Here is an 18,127-nt window from a genome sequence, read left to right on the forward strand (position 1 = left end):
TTCGGGGTCTCCCTGCTATCTCCTGGGAGTGCTTCTTATGGTGAGACTGCCATTTTGTCTGCCCTGGGTTCCGGAAGTGTCTTCCTGGGCAGCAATCATAGCCAATATTCCTGCCCTCCAGATGTGGACAGATGACCCATCCTGTCTCCTCCCCCAAGGACCCCTCCTGTGCCGGGTCCTGCACCTCCCAGTTCCCTGGGGCCTTACCCTCCCATCCTCCTCCCCTGCCCACCCGAGGCTCCTGGTCCCTGTGGCTTTCAGGTGGCTGCAGTGTCTCCCATTGAAAGCCACACCCCGCTGGGCAGCCTGGCCTGCAGTTCCTTCCTCCCTTCACAGCTGCCTGGAGACCTCCCGCACCAGCCTTGTCGCTCCCCTTCTCTGAGGACCTCGGGCCTTCCCCTCCCTCCTCTCAAGTGGCCTGGGCACTGGGCACCTCCAGGCTCACCTGGCTGACCCTCTCTGAAATGCAGAGGCCCTGGAGCTCAGCCAGCTGTGGGAATCCCCCACGCGTGCCAGGCCATGAGCAGGAGGCAGAGCTGGACGTGAGCCCGGCCACCTCCCCACCACATGGCCTCTGCCCATGCACGGACTTAATCCTGTCTCCAGCTTGTGACACCTCGTGCACCCTGGGCTCGCTTGTTGCTCCAGGTCCAGGAGCCCGACAGCAGGAGCCCAGCTCCCTGACATCGGGCAGCAGCCCTGCCCCAGACAGGGTCAGGCCCTGGCAGCCCCCCTGTCTGCCCCGCCTCCCCCAGCAGCACTGCCCCTGAGCTGGCTATAGTCAGGAGCCGGGGCATCTTCTGTGCAGTGGCCCAGCTCCCTGTGCTCTATGGTGACAGATGGGGAGGGACCTTGACCTCAGGCCACCAGCAGGCCCCTCAGGGTGGACTGAAGTACTCCTGGGCCACATGTGGGATCTGGGCTCTGGTGTCCCGGGGGGCCCTCTGGGTTTTCTGACCCTGTGCTGCCAGGCCTGGGCTCCTCCTTGTCAGCAGTGGAGGGTGAGGGGCCCCGGGAGGACCTGCTTTGTTCTTGCCTCTGCTGGGGGAGCCGCAGGCTCTGCAGAGCTCCGAGCATCCTCCTCGGCGGTGCGAGGCGGGAGCTGCAGGCGGAGACAAGCTGGGCTCCGCAGAAAGGAGCCGCCACCGGGCTGGCACCCAGCTGGTGACAGCGGGCTTTTGCAGAGCAGCAGGAGCAAGTGACAGATCTGGAAAAAAATAAGAGTTGGGAGGATGGGGGAGGGGTGAGGGCTCCGCACTGGCCGCGGGATTGGGCTGAGGTGCCAGGACACCGTGCAGGTAGGAGACCTGGCCAGGCACCTGGAGGGGTGGAGGGACGGAGGGGCCTCACAGGAGCCATGCTGGGCAGTGGGGTGAGCTCATGGGTCGGCTCCATTGGGCCCAAGGCCCCTGGGGACACTTGTTACCCCCCTGTGCCACCTAAGAGGCTTGTGGGTGCCCCTGGCCGTCCTGTCCTTGGAGTGAGCAGGAGAGCATCCCGGCTCCCCCAGCAACAGGAGTCCTCGCTGGGCTGCGTGTGGTGGGCACAGTGCCATCCTGGGCGCCGAGTGCCAGCAGCCGGCCGTGAAATGTGCATCTGGTGGTTCCCCCCCCCCAGCCTCCTCGCTTCCTCCTGAGTATGGAGACTCCTCATCCTGCATCTCTGGGTTCCGTCTGAAGGAGGCTGCTCCACACTGGGGTCATCTGGGGTCTGGAGGGGCTGGTATCTGCACCCCTCCTTCTTGGCTAGGATGGACAGCAAGGAGCCCAGGGGCCTGGCCTGAGAGCACAGGTGGGGGGGGGCAGCCCTGGTGCTGGCAGAGGCTGCAGCTGGGTGGCTCCAGGGAGGATAGGCGTTGCCCCCGCAGAGCTGCCTTGGCTGGTGGCGTTGCCGAGACAGCCTGTGGTGACCCTAGGCTGCAGCTGGGTGAGGGCAGAGTGTGGAATGAGGGGAGTCAGCGCTGTGGGGGGCCGGCTCCTTCAGGCAGGTCACCTCTCTGTGCTCAGCACCGCTGGGTGCCCCCAGTGGACGGGGAGGGAGCAGATGGGGGCGGATTCTTCCTCACGGCGCCCTCCCTTGACCCTGGAGCGCCGCGCCCGCCCCTGCTTGCTGGTGCAGCATGGGTACCTGATTCTGTCTCCATGGTGATGACGCCCAGAGCCCGTCCTTCTGGGACCCCTGGTTAATGCCCCCTCCCTGGGCCTCCTGGCTTCTTCCTCCCTCGTCTGGCCTCCCCATTCCTTCCTGCAGACCCTGGCTGGACTCAGCGTCCCTCCCTGGCTGGACTCAGCGTCCCTCCCTGGCTGGGGGCTGGGTCCTTAGGGTGGGTGGCCTCTGCAGAGAGGGGCCACCCAGGCTGCCCCGCCCTGTCAGGCGGCCACTTCCACTCTCTCCAATCCAGGATCACACCTCTGCCACCCCAGGATGCTCATGGCTGGCCTCCTCCTATCTTGTTGGGGGCACTGTCCCTAAGCAGGTGTGACTTATCATTGGCAGAAAACAAGCTATGTCCTTCCGATCGCGGAGAGCTTCCCAAGGACAGCGAGGCAGCTCCCCACGCGCCCACCTTACAGTGGACGTCTAACTAAAGACACGCCCAGGAGGAACCTGCTTATCAGCCCAGAAACAAATCACGCCTGCAAATGCCACCACCCAGGCCGCTTAGCACTGGAAGGGATCCTTTCAAATTTTGCACACACAGACACAGAGACACACAGACACACAGACGCACAGACACAACACAGAGACAGACATACAGACACAGAGACACACAGACACACAGACACAACACAGAGACAGACACAGAGACACACAGACACACAGACACAACACAGAGACAGACACACAGACACACAGATACAACACACAGTCACACAGACACACAGACACACAGATACAACACACAGTCACACAGACACACAGACGCAACACATACAGACACACAGACACAACACACAGACACACAGACACAACACACACAGACACACACATACAACACACAGTCACACAGACACACAGACACAACACACACAGACACAACACACACCGACACACAGATACAACACACACCGACACACAGACACACAGATACAACACACACAGACACAACACACAGAGACACACAGACACAGAGACACAACACACAGAGACATACAGACACACAGACACAACACACAGACACAGAGACACACTGACACATACGTAGGCACACAGACAGCAGACCTAGACATGCACACAGAGACACACAGACACACAGACACAACACAGGCACACAGACACAGAGACACACAGGCACACAGACAGACACACAGACACAACACAGACAGCAGACCTGGACACACACACACAGAGACACAGGGACACAGGGACACACAGACACAACACAGACAGACAGACACACAGACACAACACACAGGCACACAGACAGCAGACCTAGACACAGGGACACACAGAGACACAGGTGCACAGCAGGCACAGATGGGCACGCACAGGCACACAGCACATGCAGTGGACACAGCCCACACGAGCACTCCTCCTGGACTTCCTCCTGGTGCCACTTCATGCCTGACCTGTGGTGCAGCGAGGCCCCAGGCCCCTGACAGACCATTCACGGCTGTGTCCCTGGCCATGTGTTTGAGGGATGTCAGGGCACAGGCTGCAGACCTTGGGGTGGCACGTGTGGACACTGCCCGTGGCCTGGGTTTCTCAGCTCTTCCCAAGGCACTCCATTAGCACCCTTTGTCCTTAGGGACTGTGTACGAGTGACCGGTGGCCCTGCATCCTCTGTTCCAAGCACCTTCAGTGGACATCTCTCCTGGGCATGGCGCTGGCCTGTGGCTCAGTAGACGATGAGTGGACATGGCCAGCTTCCCAGAGCCTCTGTCCTGGATGGAGTGAGGCAGGGAGAAAGGCGGGAAGGGTCCAGCTGATGGCCATGCATGGTCCTGGCGATGCTCTGGCGAGCCGAGCCACAGGGGTGGGGCTGCAAGGGGAAGCTCACAGGGTGACGGAGGGTCCCGGAGGGGTGCAGCCCCTCCCAGGGCTTGCGGGACACAGCAGGAGTCAGGCTCTTTTTTGGGACAGTTGCTCCCACAGGGTCTCAGGGTGAAGAACCCTGTGGGGCTGGGCACAGTGGCACTCGCCTGTAGTCCCTGTGACTTGGGAGGCCGAGGCAGGGAGATGGAAGTTCAAGGCCATCCTCAGCAACTTGGCAACCAAGCAACGTAGTGAGACCTTAAAGGCTGGAGATATGGCCAGGGTAACGCAGCCCTGGGCTCAACTCCCAGCACCAACCAAAGAGCCCTCGGGGGTTTTGAGCCACCTGCCACCAAATGCTCTTAGGTGGAGTGACCTGTGAGCGAATCTTGGTTTTCTTCTCCGTGAGTCTCACCCTCCCTCTGCACCGTGGCAATGGGCTCTTTCAAAGTCTGAATTCAGTTCTGGAAATTCAAAAAGGAATCTGAAGCCTTGAACCTGAGGCCAGCGCCTGGTGGGCGGACACTGGAGCTCCCCACCCTGGACCCTACAGGACCCCTGTGAGGACGCAGGGGCAGCAGCAGGCATGGTGGGCAAGGCGTGGAAGGGCCCTTGTCGGGTTCTGTGTCTGGCTGAGCAGGGAGGAGGGGCTGCTCTGGTGAGCCTCGGGAGGCTGGCCTGTCCTCCCGGTGGCTAGGAAGAGGGAGTCCCTGGCTCCTCCTGCAGAGGAGGGGAGATGGGGTCTGTGCGCTGGCTGCCTGGTCCTGTGCTGCTGGCTGCTCTGTGTGACATGGGCACCTGACAGCCCTCACCTTGACCTACACTATGGGAACAGTGGCTCTCTGCCCCCGGGGTCAGAACCCCTCTCACGTGGCCATCTGTGGCAGGCTGCTCCCCCTCGGGGGTCCCACGGCCCATCCGTCTGCAGCACGGGTCAGTGCTGCGTCCCTCCTGCCGCTGTGCCATCTCCCACGGGTGGGCACGCCTCGAGTCCCCCCCACGGGTGTTCCAGGGCTGGACCCTTCTGCTACCTGAGTCACACTGCGGTGGACATCTGTCATGTCTTCCGTCTCCCTCCTCTTCACTTTCCCTCAGGGCCAGGGAGTAGATTTCTGGTCCCTGTGATGAAGCCGCGGGTGGCCGTGTGGTGGCCGCCAGGGCCTGCCGTGTTAGCTGCACCACCTCACCCTGCCGCGGTGCACTTTCCCCACACCTCATCACCCTCAAGCTGTCCCTGCCTGCGGTCACTCCTGCAGCCTCCCGGTGTTGGACCTGCATTCCTAATGGCGGTGATGCCGGGCCCCCGTCCAGGCGCCTGTTGATATCTCAGTCTCTGTTTGGGGACGTGCCTTCCTCAGTTGGGTTGTCTTCTTGTTGAGTGGCAGTGATACGGTATCGTGGACACTGTGCCCTTATCAGGTTATGATTTGCAAATATTTTATCCTAAAATTTGTCTTTTCACTGTTCTGCTAATGTCCTCCAATGAACAAGAGTTTTGGATCTCGTTGGATTCTAATTCATTGGGTTTCTTTTTGCTCATGCTTCTGGTGTCAAGCCTGGGAACCCATTGCCAGACGGGGCTCCTGTGGCCTGGCCTGTGCTCGCCCAATGGTTTGGCCCATGAGCTCTTCTGTGAGCTCTTTGAGCCACTTGGTGACGCTCATGGCGTGTGACTTGCACACAAGGAGAACCCGCTCAAATGGGAAGCGTGCAGCTTGATAAATGTTTGAAAACTGGAGACATCCATGTCACCAGGAGCCAGACACAGACAGAGAACATGACAAGCCCTAGATGTCCATGGGCCCCTGTCCGGTCCCTTCCCCCAAAGCAGTCCCATCCGACTCTGACAGTGTGGATCAGTTTGGGCCTGGCTTTGGCGGTGGCAGAACAGGGTCTGTCCTTGTCTGTGTCATCTTCCGTGTGTGCCTCCATGATGTCTGCCCGGGCGAGAGGCGGCGTGCCTCTGAGGCTGGACCTACACCCCGGGGTTAAGGGCCTCCAGTCTGGGGATCGAGTGCCCGTGGGCACGGCTTGCGTGCGTGTGCTCAGGGGCGGTGGCTCTGATCCCACCTCCCGCCTGCCTGTCTGTGACCTTGCTTGAGCCCCTCCAGTGCGCAGTGTCTCCTGTGGAAAGGGGCTGATGAGGCATCTCACGGGCACATCAGGGCTAGAACAATCCAGAACATGACCTGCTTCCACAGGCCTCGCCGGCTGTCGCGACGTGGCCTCTGCGGCTGAGAAGCGTCCAGCCATGCGGGCCTCTGCCCTGGGGGACGCACCCCCCACCTCGAACAGCTGTCCCAGAAGTTCTGTGGCAAAAGCCATGGGGGCCCCTGGATGGGGTGGATGCAAGGAAGGCCAGAGGCCACAGACTGTGCAGGAAGGGGGGGCTTTCCATCTGAGCTCCGCGTCATCAGTGGTGACACCAGTCGACAGCAGTCAACTTCTGCTTCTGAAACGCAGAGCGGTTTCCCTCTCACATTCATCCTGGGAAGTGGGCACCTCTGACCACTAACCGTGTGAGCCACTGAGACCTCCTGATCACCCTCTGGCCAAGCACTGTGGTGCAGCCTTCTGACCAGAAGAGCAGGCCACTGGTGATCTCAGAGGCCTCGGTGCCCTGTCGGAGGCTCACCGTCTGTAGGGTGATGGCGAGCAGCGTGAACCGGGTGGGAGGGACCAAGTCAGGGACACCTTCAGGGAGGGCTTTCAAGGAAGAGGCATGGGAACGAGGAGAGAACGTTCCAGGCAGCAGCTGGGGGAGCAAGAAGGACAGCGTGCGCAGAGGCCTGGGGATGGACGGCCAGCAGGATGAGGGTGGGGCCCTCATGGTGCCTGGAAAGGGTCCTTTGCCCAAAGCCCCGAGTGGGCCTCGCTGGTTGGCCACACTGGGCCCCACACAGGGGGATGACCTGGGCTCCTCTCCAGTTCGCGGGGAGAGGCCCGGGTCAGGGAGGGAGGGGAGAGGCTGGAAGTGCCCTCAGTCGCTCTTGCAGGACAGAGACATCATAGGTTCACATTTGGGTGGTAGGCACCAGCCGCTTCCCATTTCAGGTAAGAATGGAGCTTGGGGACGTCCCTCCACCCTCAGCAACTGGCTGGCCCGCCTCGCCTGAGGCCAGCACATGGTCACCACAAGTGACAGTGAACATAATATTTTGGTGTGATTCATGCAGAAATAAGCCAGATCTCATTGTGCTCGTGTGGTCTGTTCAGGTTGTTTCAGTATTGACATTTATAATTGGGTTTAATGGATTTTAGGGATTATAAAAATAGAAATTGCTAATTGAGTAAGTTGAGGAATCAGAGCCTCGAGAAGAACATCACCAACATCACCGCTCATCATCTCTCACCCTGGCCTCCCCCGGGGGCGCGCTGCCTGCTCGCTCCTGCCCTCTTCCTTCATCCATCTCCCATGCCCCTCCTGTGCCCCTCCTGTGCCCCTCCATGTCCTGAGAGGCAGAGGATCAGTGGCCCAGCCTCTCTTGAGCCCGACCCCTCCACAGCCCAGCCCAGGGGTGCCCTGCCTCCACGCAGGACCCGGTAGCCTGGGGAGCTGCTGGATGAGGCTGTGCGGGGCTCTGGTCACGGTGCTTGTCCAGGATCCCTGAGGACCTCAGTGCAGGGCGTGCAGTTCCTCCACCCAGTGCCGTGGCCCAGCAGGGGTCCTGCAGCAGAAACCTGTGTGTGCTCTCCTGCAGGCCGGGCAGAAGCACTACCACCCCTCGTGCGCGCTCTGCGTCAGGTGCGGCCAGATGTTTGCGGAAGGCGAGGAGATGTATCTTCAAGGTAATGACTCAGACACGCAGTTCGGGCCCCAGGGTCAGAGGCTACCCTTGGTGGGGTCCATGCCACGGGCTGGGCGCCAGCTGGGCTGGCCGTGGGTGGAGGGCCCAGGCGAGGGCTGGAGGCGGAGCTGGCGGTAGCTGCTCTCCAGCGTTCGGCCACCGAAGCGTGCCCGTGGAGGCTGTGTGTCGGACAGACCTCCCTTTCTGAGGCGACCATGGGGTGATGTCACACAGGACAGCCTCGTCCCCGGCAGTGCCTGTTGTTCCCTGTGTCTGTGCCCCAGGGCCCTGAAAGGGGTCCTGTGCTCCTCTGCAGGAGGCCCCACAGTCAATGCTGCTCCCAGACAACGGGGCTGGACTGGTGCCAACACCGCGGTGCTGGGCAGCAGCTCAGGGGCACGAGCTTGCATCAAGAGCCACCCAGTTCTGGGGAACAAGGACGCTGTCATGACTCTGGTCTTGGCTGGCACGGGACCTCCACAGAGGGACCTGCAGGGAGGCTGAGCCTGTCGGCTCTCTGGCACCCTGGGCCTCCCACACTGCACAGTGGAGACTGGATCCAGTTGGTGGCTTTGGAGCTCTGCTCTCTGACCATGGGACCCTGCAGCAGAAGCCCGGTGGCCCTGTGCCTGGTGGTCCTGTTTGGCCTCCCTGCATGTCAGATCAAGGTTCAGTTTGACAGAGAATCATGCTGTCATCGGAGCCCTGGCGTGTGGGTCTGCTGTCCCCAGGGTCTCCAGGCCACCTCAATAGCTCTCTCCCAGTAAACAGGGGGTCAGGGGGTTGGCCCTCGCGGGTGACCCAGGAGCCTGGGCTGAAACCTGACCTAGACACCACCTCTCCCACCATGTTGGCGAGACCCCAGGGCGGCCACCCCTTCATCCCCTGTGGGGTGGAAAGTGGAAAGTTGCTCCCAGATCTCATGAGCCCCCAACGTGTCCTCACCTGGGACCAGGGCTCCGCACGCTGACTCGGGAGCAGGGCCCCAAGCCCCACACCATGGTCGAGCAAGGCAGCCCCGGGGAGAATGTGTGAAGAAGGCCGCCTGCCCTTACTGCAGACTGTCACCGGCCTCCATGGCACCTCTGGTGACGTTTCCTCACGGGGGCATGTTCAGGCCACGGTTAGGCGGGAGCCGCGGGACGGGCTGGGTACAGCGTGGGTCAGAGCTTGCCTGCATGCACAGGCCCTGGGTCCATCCCTGGGAGAATGCACGTGCTCTGAGCCCTGGGCTGCCGCAGGCCTGTGTCCTGGAAGCTGGCCAGCAATTAGACATTTTCAGTTTCTAATAATTTTGGTAAGGAGCATCGAGTACTTCTGTAAGTGTAAAAACGGTCGGAGACATGCGCACCGCGACCCACCTCCCTTTAGAGCTCCCCAGGGAGGCTGAGGGTGCCCAGGAGGCACACCCACTCCCTGGGCTCCTCCACGCACCCTGGGGAGCTCTGTAGCAGGAGGTGGATGGAGTCCCCTCATCCCACACTGCTATGTAAGCCCCTCCTTTGGGCCAGGCCCTTGTGGCCTGCACATGGCCACTGCTGCAGGGACAGTGAGTGAGAGGCGGGACCACAGCAGCCAGCAGAGGGCACTTGGGAGGGGCGGGGGAGCATGGATTGGGCTGAGGCTCCAGGAGCCCAGAGGAGAACCCAGTGTCCAGCTCTAGAAGGAGGGCCCCTACGTCCAGTCCCACCCTGTGGGCCTGGCTAACCTCGCGTATGTAGTCCTCTAGGCCCTGCTCACTGTCACCTCTGCCCAGTATTGAGTCCACCCAGAGAGCTGCCGGGTGGCAGCAGCACGTCCTTGCAGCCTTGGTTTTGGGGAGGTCGGGTTGCCCTGGACAAGAGCAGAGGGCCAGGACGTGGGGCGCTGGGCCACCCTGTTGTGGGGATGGCGTGGCAGCTGGTGTGGTGCCGGCAGAGCCACCGTGAGGAACCCAGGGCCTGAGGGTCTGCCCACTGGGTCAGCTGAGGAGCACCCGCGTGCCCTTCTTGGGTCCTGCTTCTGAGCACGAGGCCATGCCAAAGGCCCGTGTCCGCTGGGGCCTCCCGTGGGGGCGCTCAGTACACAGTGGCACCTCTGCTCCTTGTTTCTGCCTCCACCCAAACTGGGCTCTGAGCCTCCAGGGGCAGAGGCCCAGCACCAACCAGGGCAGAGGGTGGCCACTTGGGGGTGGCGAGCAGACGTCCCCTCGGGAGGCGGCCCCCCTCTAACTGCTTGCTCCTGGGAATTTGCCGGCAGGTTCCTCCATCTGGCACCCGGCGTGTCGGCAGGCAGCCAGAACTGAAGACAAGAGCAAGGTTGGTGGGTCCCCGTCTCTGATGCCACCCCCATCAGGGCACGGTCTCCGTGCATTCGGGAGGGCGCTGGCCAGTTCCTGCCGACTCATTGGCCAGTGCCCCAGGCCTCAGGGTGGGCAGCCAGGCCTGAAAGGTGCCAAGGGCGGGAGGGGTGAGCAGGTGTCCCGGGAGAGCCTTCATGCAGGTCCGGCAAGGGCCTTGAGGGGTCTTTGTACTGGCCCTGCTGACCTCCTCACTCATCCATGAAAGTCGGGGGATGACTGCACAGTGGGGGTCCCCAAGGTCACCCTTGACCCTGACACCAACTGCAAACGTAGGGCTGCCCCCACGTCTGATGGTTTAGTGGAAGGGCTCCCAGCCCTCACCAAGAGCTCGGCTGCTCCTGGTCACCACCCAGCACAGGGAAGGACAGGGGTGAAACCAGCCAAAGAGGGAGACGCACCAGCAGAGTCCAGGGGGCTCCTGGCACAGAGCCCCCACTGGCCCTCTCCCCACCAAGTCAGGACACCTCCCCCGCCCCCCCCCCCGCACCATGCTGGACCCCCCAAGACTTTCCTGGGGCTGTGACACAGGTGTGATGGGTTGATTCATGGCCCCTGTGCCAGGTCAGCTGATGTCACGGGACCCTGGCTCCCACCACACCCCAGTCACGTGGCTGGTCTTTCTGACGTGGCCACCCCCCACCCTAAGCCAGTCAGGCACGGTCAGTCTCTCCATGAACAAAGGTGCTCCTATCAAGTAGGGCAAAGATGACCTTCAGAAACCAAGGGCACAGGCTAAGGGTCTCTCTGGGCCGGGCCAGATTCTTACCTGTACAGTGCCTACTGTGCGCCAGGCACGGGGTGCAGCTTGGAGCGAGTGGGACCTCGCCCTGCTGGAGCTGAGGTAGCTAGGAGGGCAGGATGGGCACCCTGCAGAGGGCAGACAAGGGCTGGTGTGGCCCAGCACTGGGGAAGCCACGGAGGTCACGAGCAAGGACCACAGGGGAGCCCTCTAGACAGCTGCCCGGGAGGCCTCCAGACCAAACGGCTCAGGCTGAGCACTGGAACAGGAGCCCCTGGGCCAGAGGAGGGTGGGTGGGGCCAGCAGTTAAGACCCGAGGCAGGCCTGGGTCAGGCAGTTCAAGGCACTGCCCAGAGGCTGGTGATGCCTCGAGGAGGAGGAGCTCTGCATGCCCCAACCAGGCTGCTACGCCGCGGCCCTTCCTGCACCCTGCCCTTTCTGCCTCTGCACCTTTGCAGAGGCTTTCCCCTGACGGAGGGTCCTTTCCGCCCCTTGCAGCCCAGCCAACTCCTACTTTGGGCTTGAAAGGCCACCTTGGGAGTCACTCACCAAAGACTTTGCTGACCCCACGTCCTCGTCACCAGCCCCCACTCCACACACACGTGGGCTCTGCCCGCTCCATTCCCCTGGGCCCAGAGTAGGCCCCTTCCCTGTCCTGGATGTGGCCAAGCCCCAGTGAGGACCTGCTGACTAAGCATGGAACCAGAGAGTGGGCAAAGGCCCCCGGAGGCAGGGAGGAGGGCCAGCCAGGTGCCCCAAGGGCCCAGCCTGTCTGGCCAGTGGCGTGTGGCCCACAGCTCAGGCCACATGTTGGTGCAGCCTCAGGAGCACAGCCTCCCTGGGCATTTGGTCATGTGATCATCAGCACCTAGCCCCAAGTATCCTCTGCGTGGGTTTGGGAATTGGTTGCCTGGAACCCAGGAATGCTAAGATGCATGGGCTCCCTGTCTTTGGGGGCCCCATGTCCAGTGAGGGGACAACGTGAGACCGGCTGCTCTGTGGTACAGAAGAGCCCAACCCAGCTGGGCAGGAGACAGAGCTGGCCTCCTGGGGCTGAGCCTCCATGCTCAGCCAGTCCTGGGCTCTGGGTCCTAAGTCAGAGCAGCAGGTGCCATGCAGGGACCGAGGAAGGCGAGGGGCCATGGCAGGGCCGGACCTCTGAGCTCACGGAGAAGCTGGAGCTGAGTGGCCCATCAGAGTGAGCCACAGGGAGGCTCTGCCTAGACAGCTCCAGCTCTGGTCAGGGCTGGTGACTTCAGAAGAGGACCTGGCCAGCCAGGCTGGCCCCACTGGCCGTGACCGCCGTGTGGCACCTCTTCTTCTCCTCTGGAAATCCAAGCAGTGTCCCTGGTGTGGGCTCTGAGTTGCTTACTGTGAGTGGAAGCCCGGGAGGTGGTCAGAGACTGGGGGCCACTGAGCAAGGCAGACAGGCTTGAGCAAGAAGGTCCCCCAGAAAGCAGGTCAGCAAGAGCTGCGGAGGAAACCCGGGTGCCAAAACGCAGCCTCTTCCACAGTGAGCTCGCCCTGCGCCTCGGCCCCGCCTGGTCGTGGGGTCAGAGTCAGTGAGACTCCTGCGTGTCCTTACGGAGACTCTCCAGTCACAGCCGTGGGACGGCTGCATTCCCAGGTCTTGGAGCTGGTGAGCTCTAACCTGTCCACCTCTCTGGGTCTGAACGAGGCGCTGTCACTTGGCCCTGGAGAATGCACGATGCTGAATCTCACTGTGAAGTTCCACACGGCAGATGGGAGTGGGGAGGGGAAATCAGAATGGCTCTGCCTTCTCACTCTGGGGACAGTAGCCTCACTCCACACCTAAGTGCCCTGGCTGACCGTGAAGCAGGACCTGCCCGCTGCCCTCTGCCCACTGTGCAGAGTAGGGAGCTGGGTGCAGAGAGGGGTCACATGCCGCGACCCATGCTCAGGCTGGAGTGACGTCTGCACCTGGTCCTGCAGGGCTTGCTGAGCGGGGCAGGGATGTCTTACCTTGTGCCAGTCTGTGGTCAAGGAAGAGCTCCTGTTGGGGCCTCCTCTTGAGCCCAGCCTGCAGGGAGCAGTGAGGTCCAGCTGCACCTCAACTCAGGACTCACAGGAGCTAAGCCTCAGAGGTGGGAAGCCCCTGCTGGGGGTCTCCGTTCTGTAGAGAAGCTGACTCAAGGTGTTTCCCAAGCAGGAAATTGATGCAGACATTTGGGGCCAGTACAGGACGCAGCCCCACCACAGGGGCCGCGGGAAGAGCAGCCTGAGTTATGGTCTGGAAATGGGGTTGTTTTGCCCTGCGAGCAGCGGAGGGGTCTTTTGAGGTGCTGGAGTGGCCGAGGTCTTGGGCCACTTGAGCTCTGAAGCCTGTGGTCTGAGGGTCAGGCAGGCCCTGAGTCCCTGGTGTGCAGCAAGAGAGGGCAGGGCTCCAGGAGGGCCCAGCATGGTCCTCACAGGTGGCTGAGGAGCACGCCGAGGGGACGCGGTGGGCGCTGCGCCTGAGCCTCATGCCTGCCCTCCTCTCTCCCTCTAGATGCAGAGCCCTATCTGCAGCCAGGCCCGCCCGGGCACCGCGCCTCGTGCCCTGCAGGTTTGTGCCTGCGCTGCCGTGTGTGGCTGTGCCCGGTCCTGGTGTCCACCTGTCCTGGCTGGTGTCGTGCTGAGTGCAGGAGCTGTGCCGGGGTCTGGGGCTCGCCCTGCGCACTCCCAGGGCTCCCTATTAGGGCCCTGCGCTGGGCGCTGGACCACAGGGAGCCCCCGTCCTGCAGCTCTGAGGCTGCGTCCGAGGTCAGGGCCGGGCGGGGCGGGCTCCTCTCTCCTGGGCAGTGGTCAGCACCCCCATGTCCTCACATGTCTTCCTCTGTGTGCATCTGTGTCATGATCTTCTCCTGAGGACACCAGGCAGACTGGATGAGGGCCACCCTGTGACCCTCACCTGAAGTCCCTCTGAAAGACCGTGTCTCCACATAGCCACCCTCAGAGGCCTTCGGGGCTAGAGCCTCAACATGGAGTCTTGGGGGACCCAATTCAGTCCCTAACACAGGGCACTGCGGGCAGATGGGCACAGGACTGGACAGACCATCAGGGAGGGTCAGGAACAGACCTGTTAGTACCAGGAGGCAGGAAGAGCCGCAGGCCCCTGGGAGCCTCAGCACAGGACCCAGCTGTGGGGAGAGGGATCCCAGGCTCCTGGCTCCGAGGGGGAGGCCCTGGAGGGAGATGAGTTCCTACCAGGTGGGGTGAGGAGGAGGCGGGGGAAGCCAGGCGGGAGGTGGCCCCGGGGGTGGGACAGATGCCAGCTACAGCCAGAGGGGCACAGGAAGAAGTGGACAGCAGGAAGCCCTTCAGCCCCGGGCAGCAGCAGGTGGGAGGAGGGGCCCAGTGCCACCAGGGGAGGTGGCGCAGGTCTCAGGCACCCAGCAGTTGGAGCCCAGGCACCGAGGGCTTGGTGGCAAGGTGCTTAACACTGAGGGTTAGGAGCAGCTGTCCCTGGTGGTGGCCAGGGATATGGGGTCAGCTAGAGAGCACTGCCAATGATAGAGGCTGCCAATACATCAGGAGGCGTCTTGAGAGGCCACACGCCGACCCTGCCCAGGCGGGACGACCTCTCTACACAGTGGACAGTGGTGAAAGAGGACGCCCTGGCGTGGGCAGAGGGTAGGGCTCAGCTCGCCCTCTCCCCGGGGAGGCTCTGTGCAGGGCAGCCCCTGAGCGCTGCCAGCCACCAGGCCGTGGGCCGCTTTGCCTGTCCCCGTGTGGCCTGCCGTGTTGTCTGGCCGTGGCCCTCCTGTCGCTCGTCCAAGCCTGTGTGTTGGAGAGGACCCTCTGGCCAGGGGAGGCAGAAACTAGAAGCCTGGTGGGCGGCGCTGCTGCAGAGTGGTGGCTGCCCAAGTCCAGCTGGGACCCTGCTCAGCCTCCATCGCTCTCTCCCCAGGACACCAGGACTTCCTCGGAGAGCATCGTCTCCGTGCCCGCCTCCAGCACCTCAGGGTCTCCCAGCCGCGTCATCTACGTAAGTGGGGCCTGGGTGCGGTGGCCCCGGGGTGGCAGAGAGGCCCGTGTTCTGGCTTCTCTCCTGGGCACTCACTCCTGCAGATCTCCTGGGGTCGAGTCCCCCGGATCATACCCCAGCTCTCTGGTGACCAGAAGGCAGAGGGATGTCACCTACAATGGTGTAAACCAGCCCCATGGACAGCGTCAGGGTGTGCCAGGCGGCACGTGGGGAGGGGCAAAAGTGAAACCTGTGAGCGAGAGGTTGACACCACTTGTCACACAGCAAAACTTGTCCCTGAGAGAGCCCCAAGGTGCCACACGGGGGATGGCTTATCAGGGGAAGGAGTCCAGCCCCTTATGCTGCCCTTACCCAGAATGGCAGGTGACAGGGGACCAGTCACTTCTGCAGTGCCCCTGCCGGCCAGGCCAGGACCTAGTTCCCTGCAGTGTGGAGGGTCCAATTGCTCTTCTCTGCATTCTCCCCACCCTTCCTCTCTGCAGTGGGGGGACACAGATTTTCTCCTGCTGTAATTCTTAAGGGTGATAATAATGAACACTCTTTTCCTTGGGTAACTATGGCCTGTCACTGGCCTGAAGGGTGATGACACCATGGTCCTTTGGGGACATCTCCTCTGAGAGTGTCAGGTCATCAAACCTGCTGTGTGACCTTAGGTGAAACAATCTCCTCTCTGAGCCTCTGGCGGTCATCTGTAGGATGAGGAGACTCTGCCCCCACTGTCCAGGGCTCACTGAGGTATTTCACAGGAGGCTCTGGGCATAGATCCTGGCCCAGAAGGAGGACCTAGGGACTGCTCACTGCCAGCGTTGTTAGGAGTCTCCACCAGCTTGCTCCACTGCCATGTCAAGGAACTGGGACTGAGTGTTTGGACCAGGAGGCGGGATATCTCACAGCTCTGGAGGCTGGAGTCCAAAGTGCGGGCAGGCCTCGTTCCTCCTGAGGCCTTTTTCCTGGGCTGGTGGACAGTGCCTTCTTCCCCCTCACGGGGTCATCCCTGTGCCTGTCTGTGTCCTGATGGCCTCTGCTAACAAGGACACCAGGCATACTGGATTAGGGCCACCGCACAGACCTCATCCACATTAAGTACCGCTGTAAGGCCCTGTCCCCAAACAGTGGCATTCAGAGTCCTGGGAGCTGTGACTGCACCACAGGGATTCAGCCCTCAGTGCCACCGTCATCGTCATGAGTAATGCTACTCGTCAGGACTGAGGATGTACATTGGACGATGTTTGCAAAGTGCCTTGCAGGGCCTGGCACGTGGACGGTGCTCCCCAGATGGCACCAAGGGCCTGGCGCATAGCATCTGCTCACTAAATGTGTGCTTAAATAACGGCCCTTGCAAGGGGCTTAGATCATGTAGTGACCACATAACCAGGCAGCGAGTGGTGACAGTAGCCTCCAATGTCCCAACACCGCTTTCAAGGCCACACAGGGCTGGGCTTCAGACCCAGGCTCCCTGATCCGATGTCTGGCCTGTCTCCAGGGACTCCGCTGCTCCGAGCTGAAACCACCATCGCGGTCCTTTCTTCTCTCCCAGGTAGTCGCTAGCACGACCAAGCTCTAAGACCCCCGGCCCAGGGAACCCGGCTGGGATGGGGCTGGGCTGTGACCGTGTCCTCTAGGGACTTCCAGTCCACTGAGCACTTGGCTTCAGGTGGGATGGGGGCCAAGGAAAGGTGCAGGACTCTGGTGGGTGAGGACTCCCCAGCCAGAGTGTCCACGCTGTGTCTGAACTCGGCGGAGCCTCCTGCGCCTGCTTCAGTGAAAGATGCGATGGTGTCCAGCACCCCAGATCTAAACTACTGGTTCTTAGGTTGACACCATGAGCAAGCACTGGCCGTGAACAGTGGGCAGCCAGGCCCCGGGATGCCCTGCCTCACAGCCTTCTCTCAGCCTCAGAGCCCACTGACTAGGTGGGCGCCTGGCCTGCACCCGGGGGTGGCTCAGAGAGCTGCAGACTCACAGGTGCCTGGCCTCTCACACAGCATCTGAGCAAGGACACCACTGCCCAAGGAGCTCTCAGAGCCCAGGAGGCCCACAGGCCAGAACGCCCCAGTCTGTCTCCCAAATCAGGCAGTGGGCAATCCCTGTGCTTGAACTCCTTCCTGGGACATGGCCGGCTGGAACAAGCCCTCTTGGCTCCGAGTGGGGCCTGACTTGTCTTTCCATCCCTGCTGGGGGTGCCCGCCCTGGCTGGATGCAGGACACACGCCTGGCCCCAGGAGGGTGAGCTCATTCCATGGCCACTCAGGCTGCAGCACAGGACACCAGTGCCAGCTCCTGCCAGCCAGGATGCTGGTCATCAAACGCTGTCTCCTCTGATGGCCCCAGGCAGGTGGAGATGGTCCCCCATCACGTCCACGTGGCAAAATTCCTGGGGTGCTATGCCGTCTCCTGTAGACCTGCACTTGGGGCAGCAGGCGGGGCCTCATTTACCTTCACATCGGGGACCAGACCTGCGTACAGCACGGGGACTCTCACGATGATCTGTCCACTGCCTCCTCTATTACACAAGTAATGCACATCTACCCATCACTCATGTCTGGGGTCAGCACGAGGCGGGAGTGCGTGCCGTGGCCGCCCCTCGGGAACGCAGGGCGAGGCTGTGCACAGCTCCCCGAGGGCCTCTTCTCTCTGGTGTGATTTGTCAACACTGGAGTCACACAAACAGTGTGTGCCCTCTTCCAGCACCAAGTGGCCTGTGCTGCAGTGGCAGGAGCTCGTGGTGACGGTGGGGTCACGCAGGGTCATAGCATGGCTTCTTGGCTAGATGGAGTATAGGGGAGAAGAAAGCTGAGAAAAGCACTGTCCACCCGCCCAGTGGCCTTCCCAGGGAGGAGCAAGCCTGGGAGCCTGGGCACAGGAGGCCGTGGGGCTACAGGGCCACCCCATGGCTGTCTGTGTTTGTGGACAGGTGGCCTTGGGCCATCCACATCCAGCAGCCCACCAGCCCTGGGCCCTCTGCCAGGGACAGGAGGCCTGAGGACGGAGGGGACTAACCTGGGGCCAAGTGCCTCCCAGACCCAGGCCCTGTGGCTACTCAGGGGAAGCCCAGAGGACAGGTGACTGAGGGAGGTGAATGTGGGGGACATGGCCTCTTAGTGACCTGAGAAACTCAGGTCTGAGGCATCTTACTGGAGCCGTGACCGCTGAGGCCCACTGCAGTCCAGTGACGCACCAAACCAGCGGGCGTCCCCTCTACAGGAGACGAGACCCCAGAGCTCTTGCCGACTTTGGCAAACGCTGCAGTGACTTTAAGTCCAGGGTGCCCTGAGCACTTGGCCATGACAAGCTTG

The 18,127-nt window shown here is 61.9% G+C and overlaps 1 protein-coding gene across 34 annotated transcripts in view; it reads left to right on the forward strand.

The window, feature by feature from the left end:
* Positions 1-18,127, forward strand: part of ABLIM2 (actin binding LIM protein family member 2) — a 134,746-nt gene that overhangs the window by 64,755 nt on the left and 51,864 nt on the right. For 23 of the 34 annotated variants that reach the window (XR_014023257.1, XR_014023258.1, XR_014023259.1 and 20 more), the window contains exons 7-10: positions 7,677-7,764; positions 10,002-10,060; positions 13,353-13,409; positions 14,754-14,831. Coding sequence is in view for 26 of the 34 variants with exons in the window: in XM_081303723.1 (XP_081159849.1) it covers positions 7,677-7,764; positions 10,002-10,060; positions 13,353-13,409; positions 14,754-14,831 (282 nt within the window). In the remaining 8 variants the exon portion in view is untranslated. The remainder of the gene's footprint in view (positions 1-7,676; positions 7,765-10,001; positions 10,061-13,352; positions 13,410-14,753; positions 14,832-18,127) is intronic. The other 11 variants (XR_014023263.1, XR_014023264.1, XM_081303727.1 and 8 more) reach the window with 1 other exon arrangement.

Source organism: Spermophilus citellus (assembly GCF_964194105.1).
Source record: "Spermophilus citellus genome assembly, chromosome: 8".
Lineage (NCBI taxonomy): Eukaryota > Metazoa > Chordata > Mammalia > Rodentia > Sciuridae > Spermophilus > Spermophilus citellus.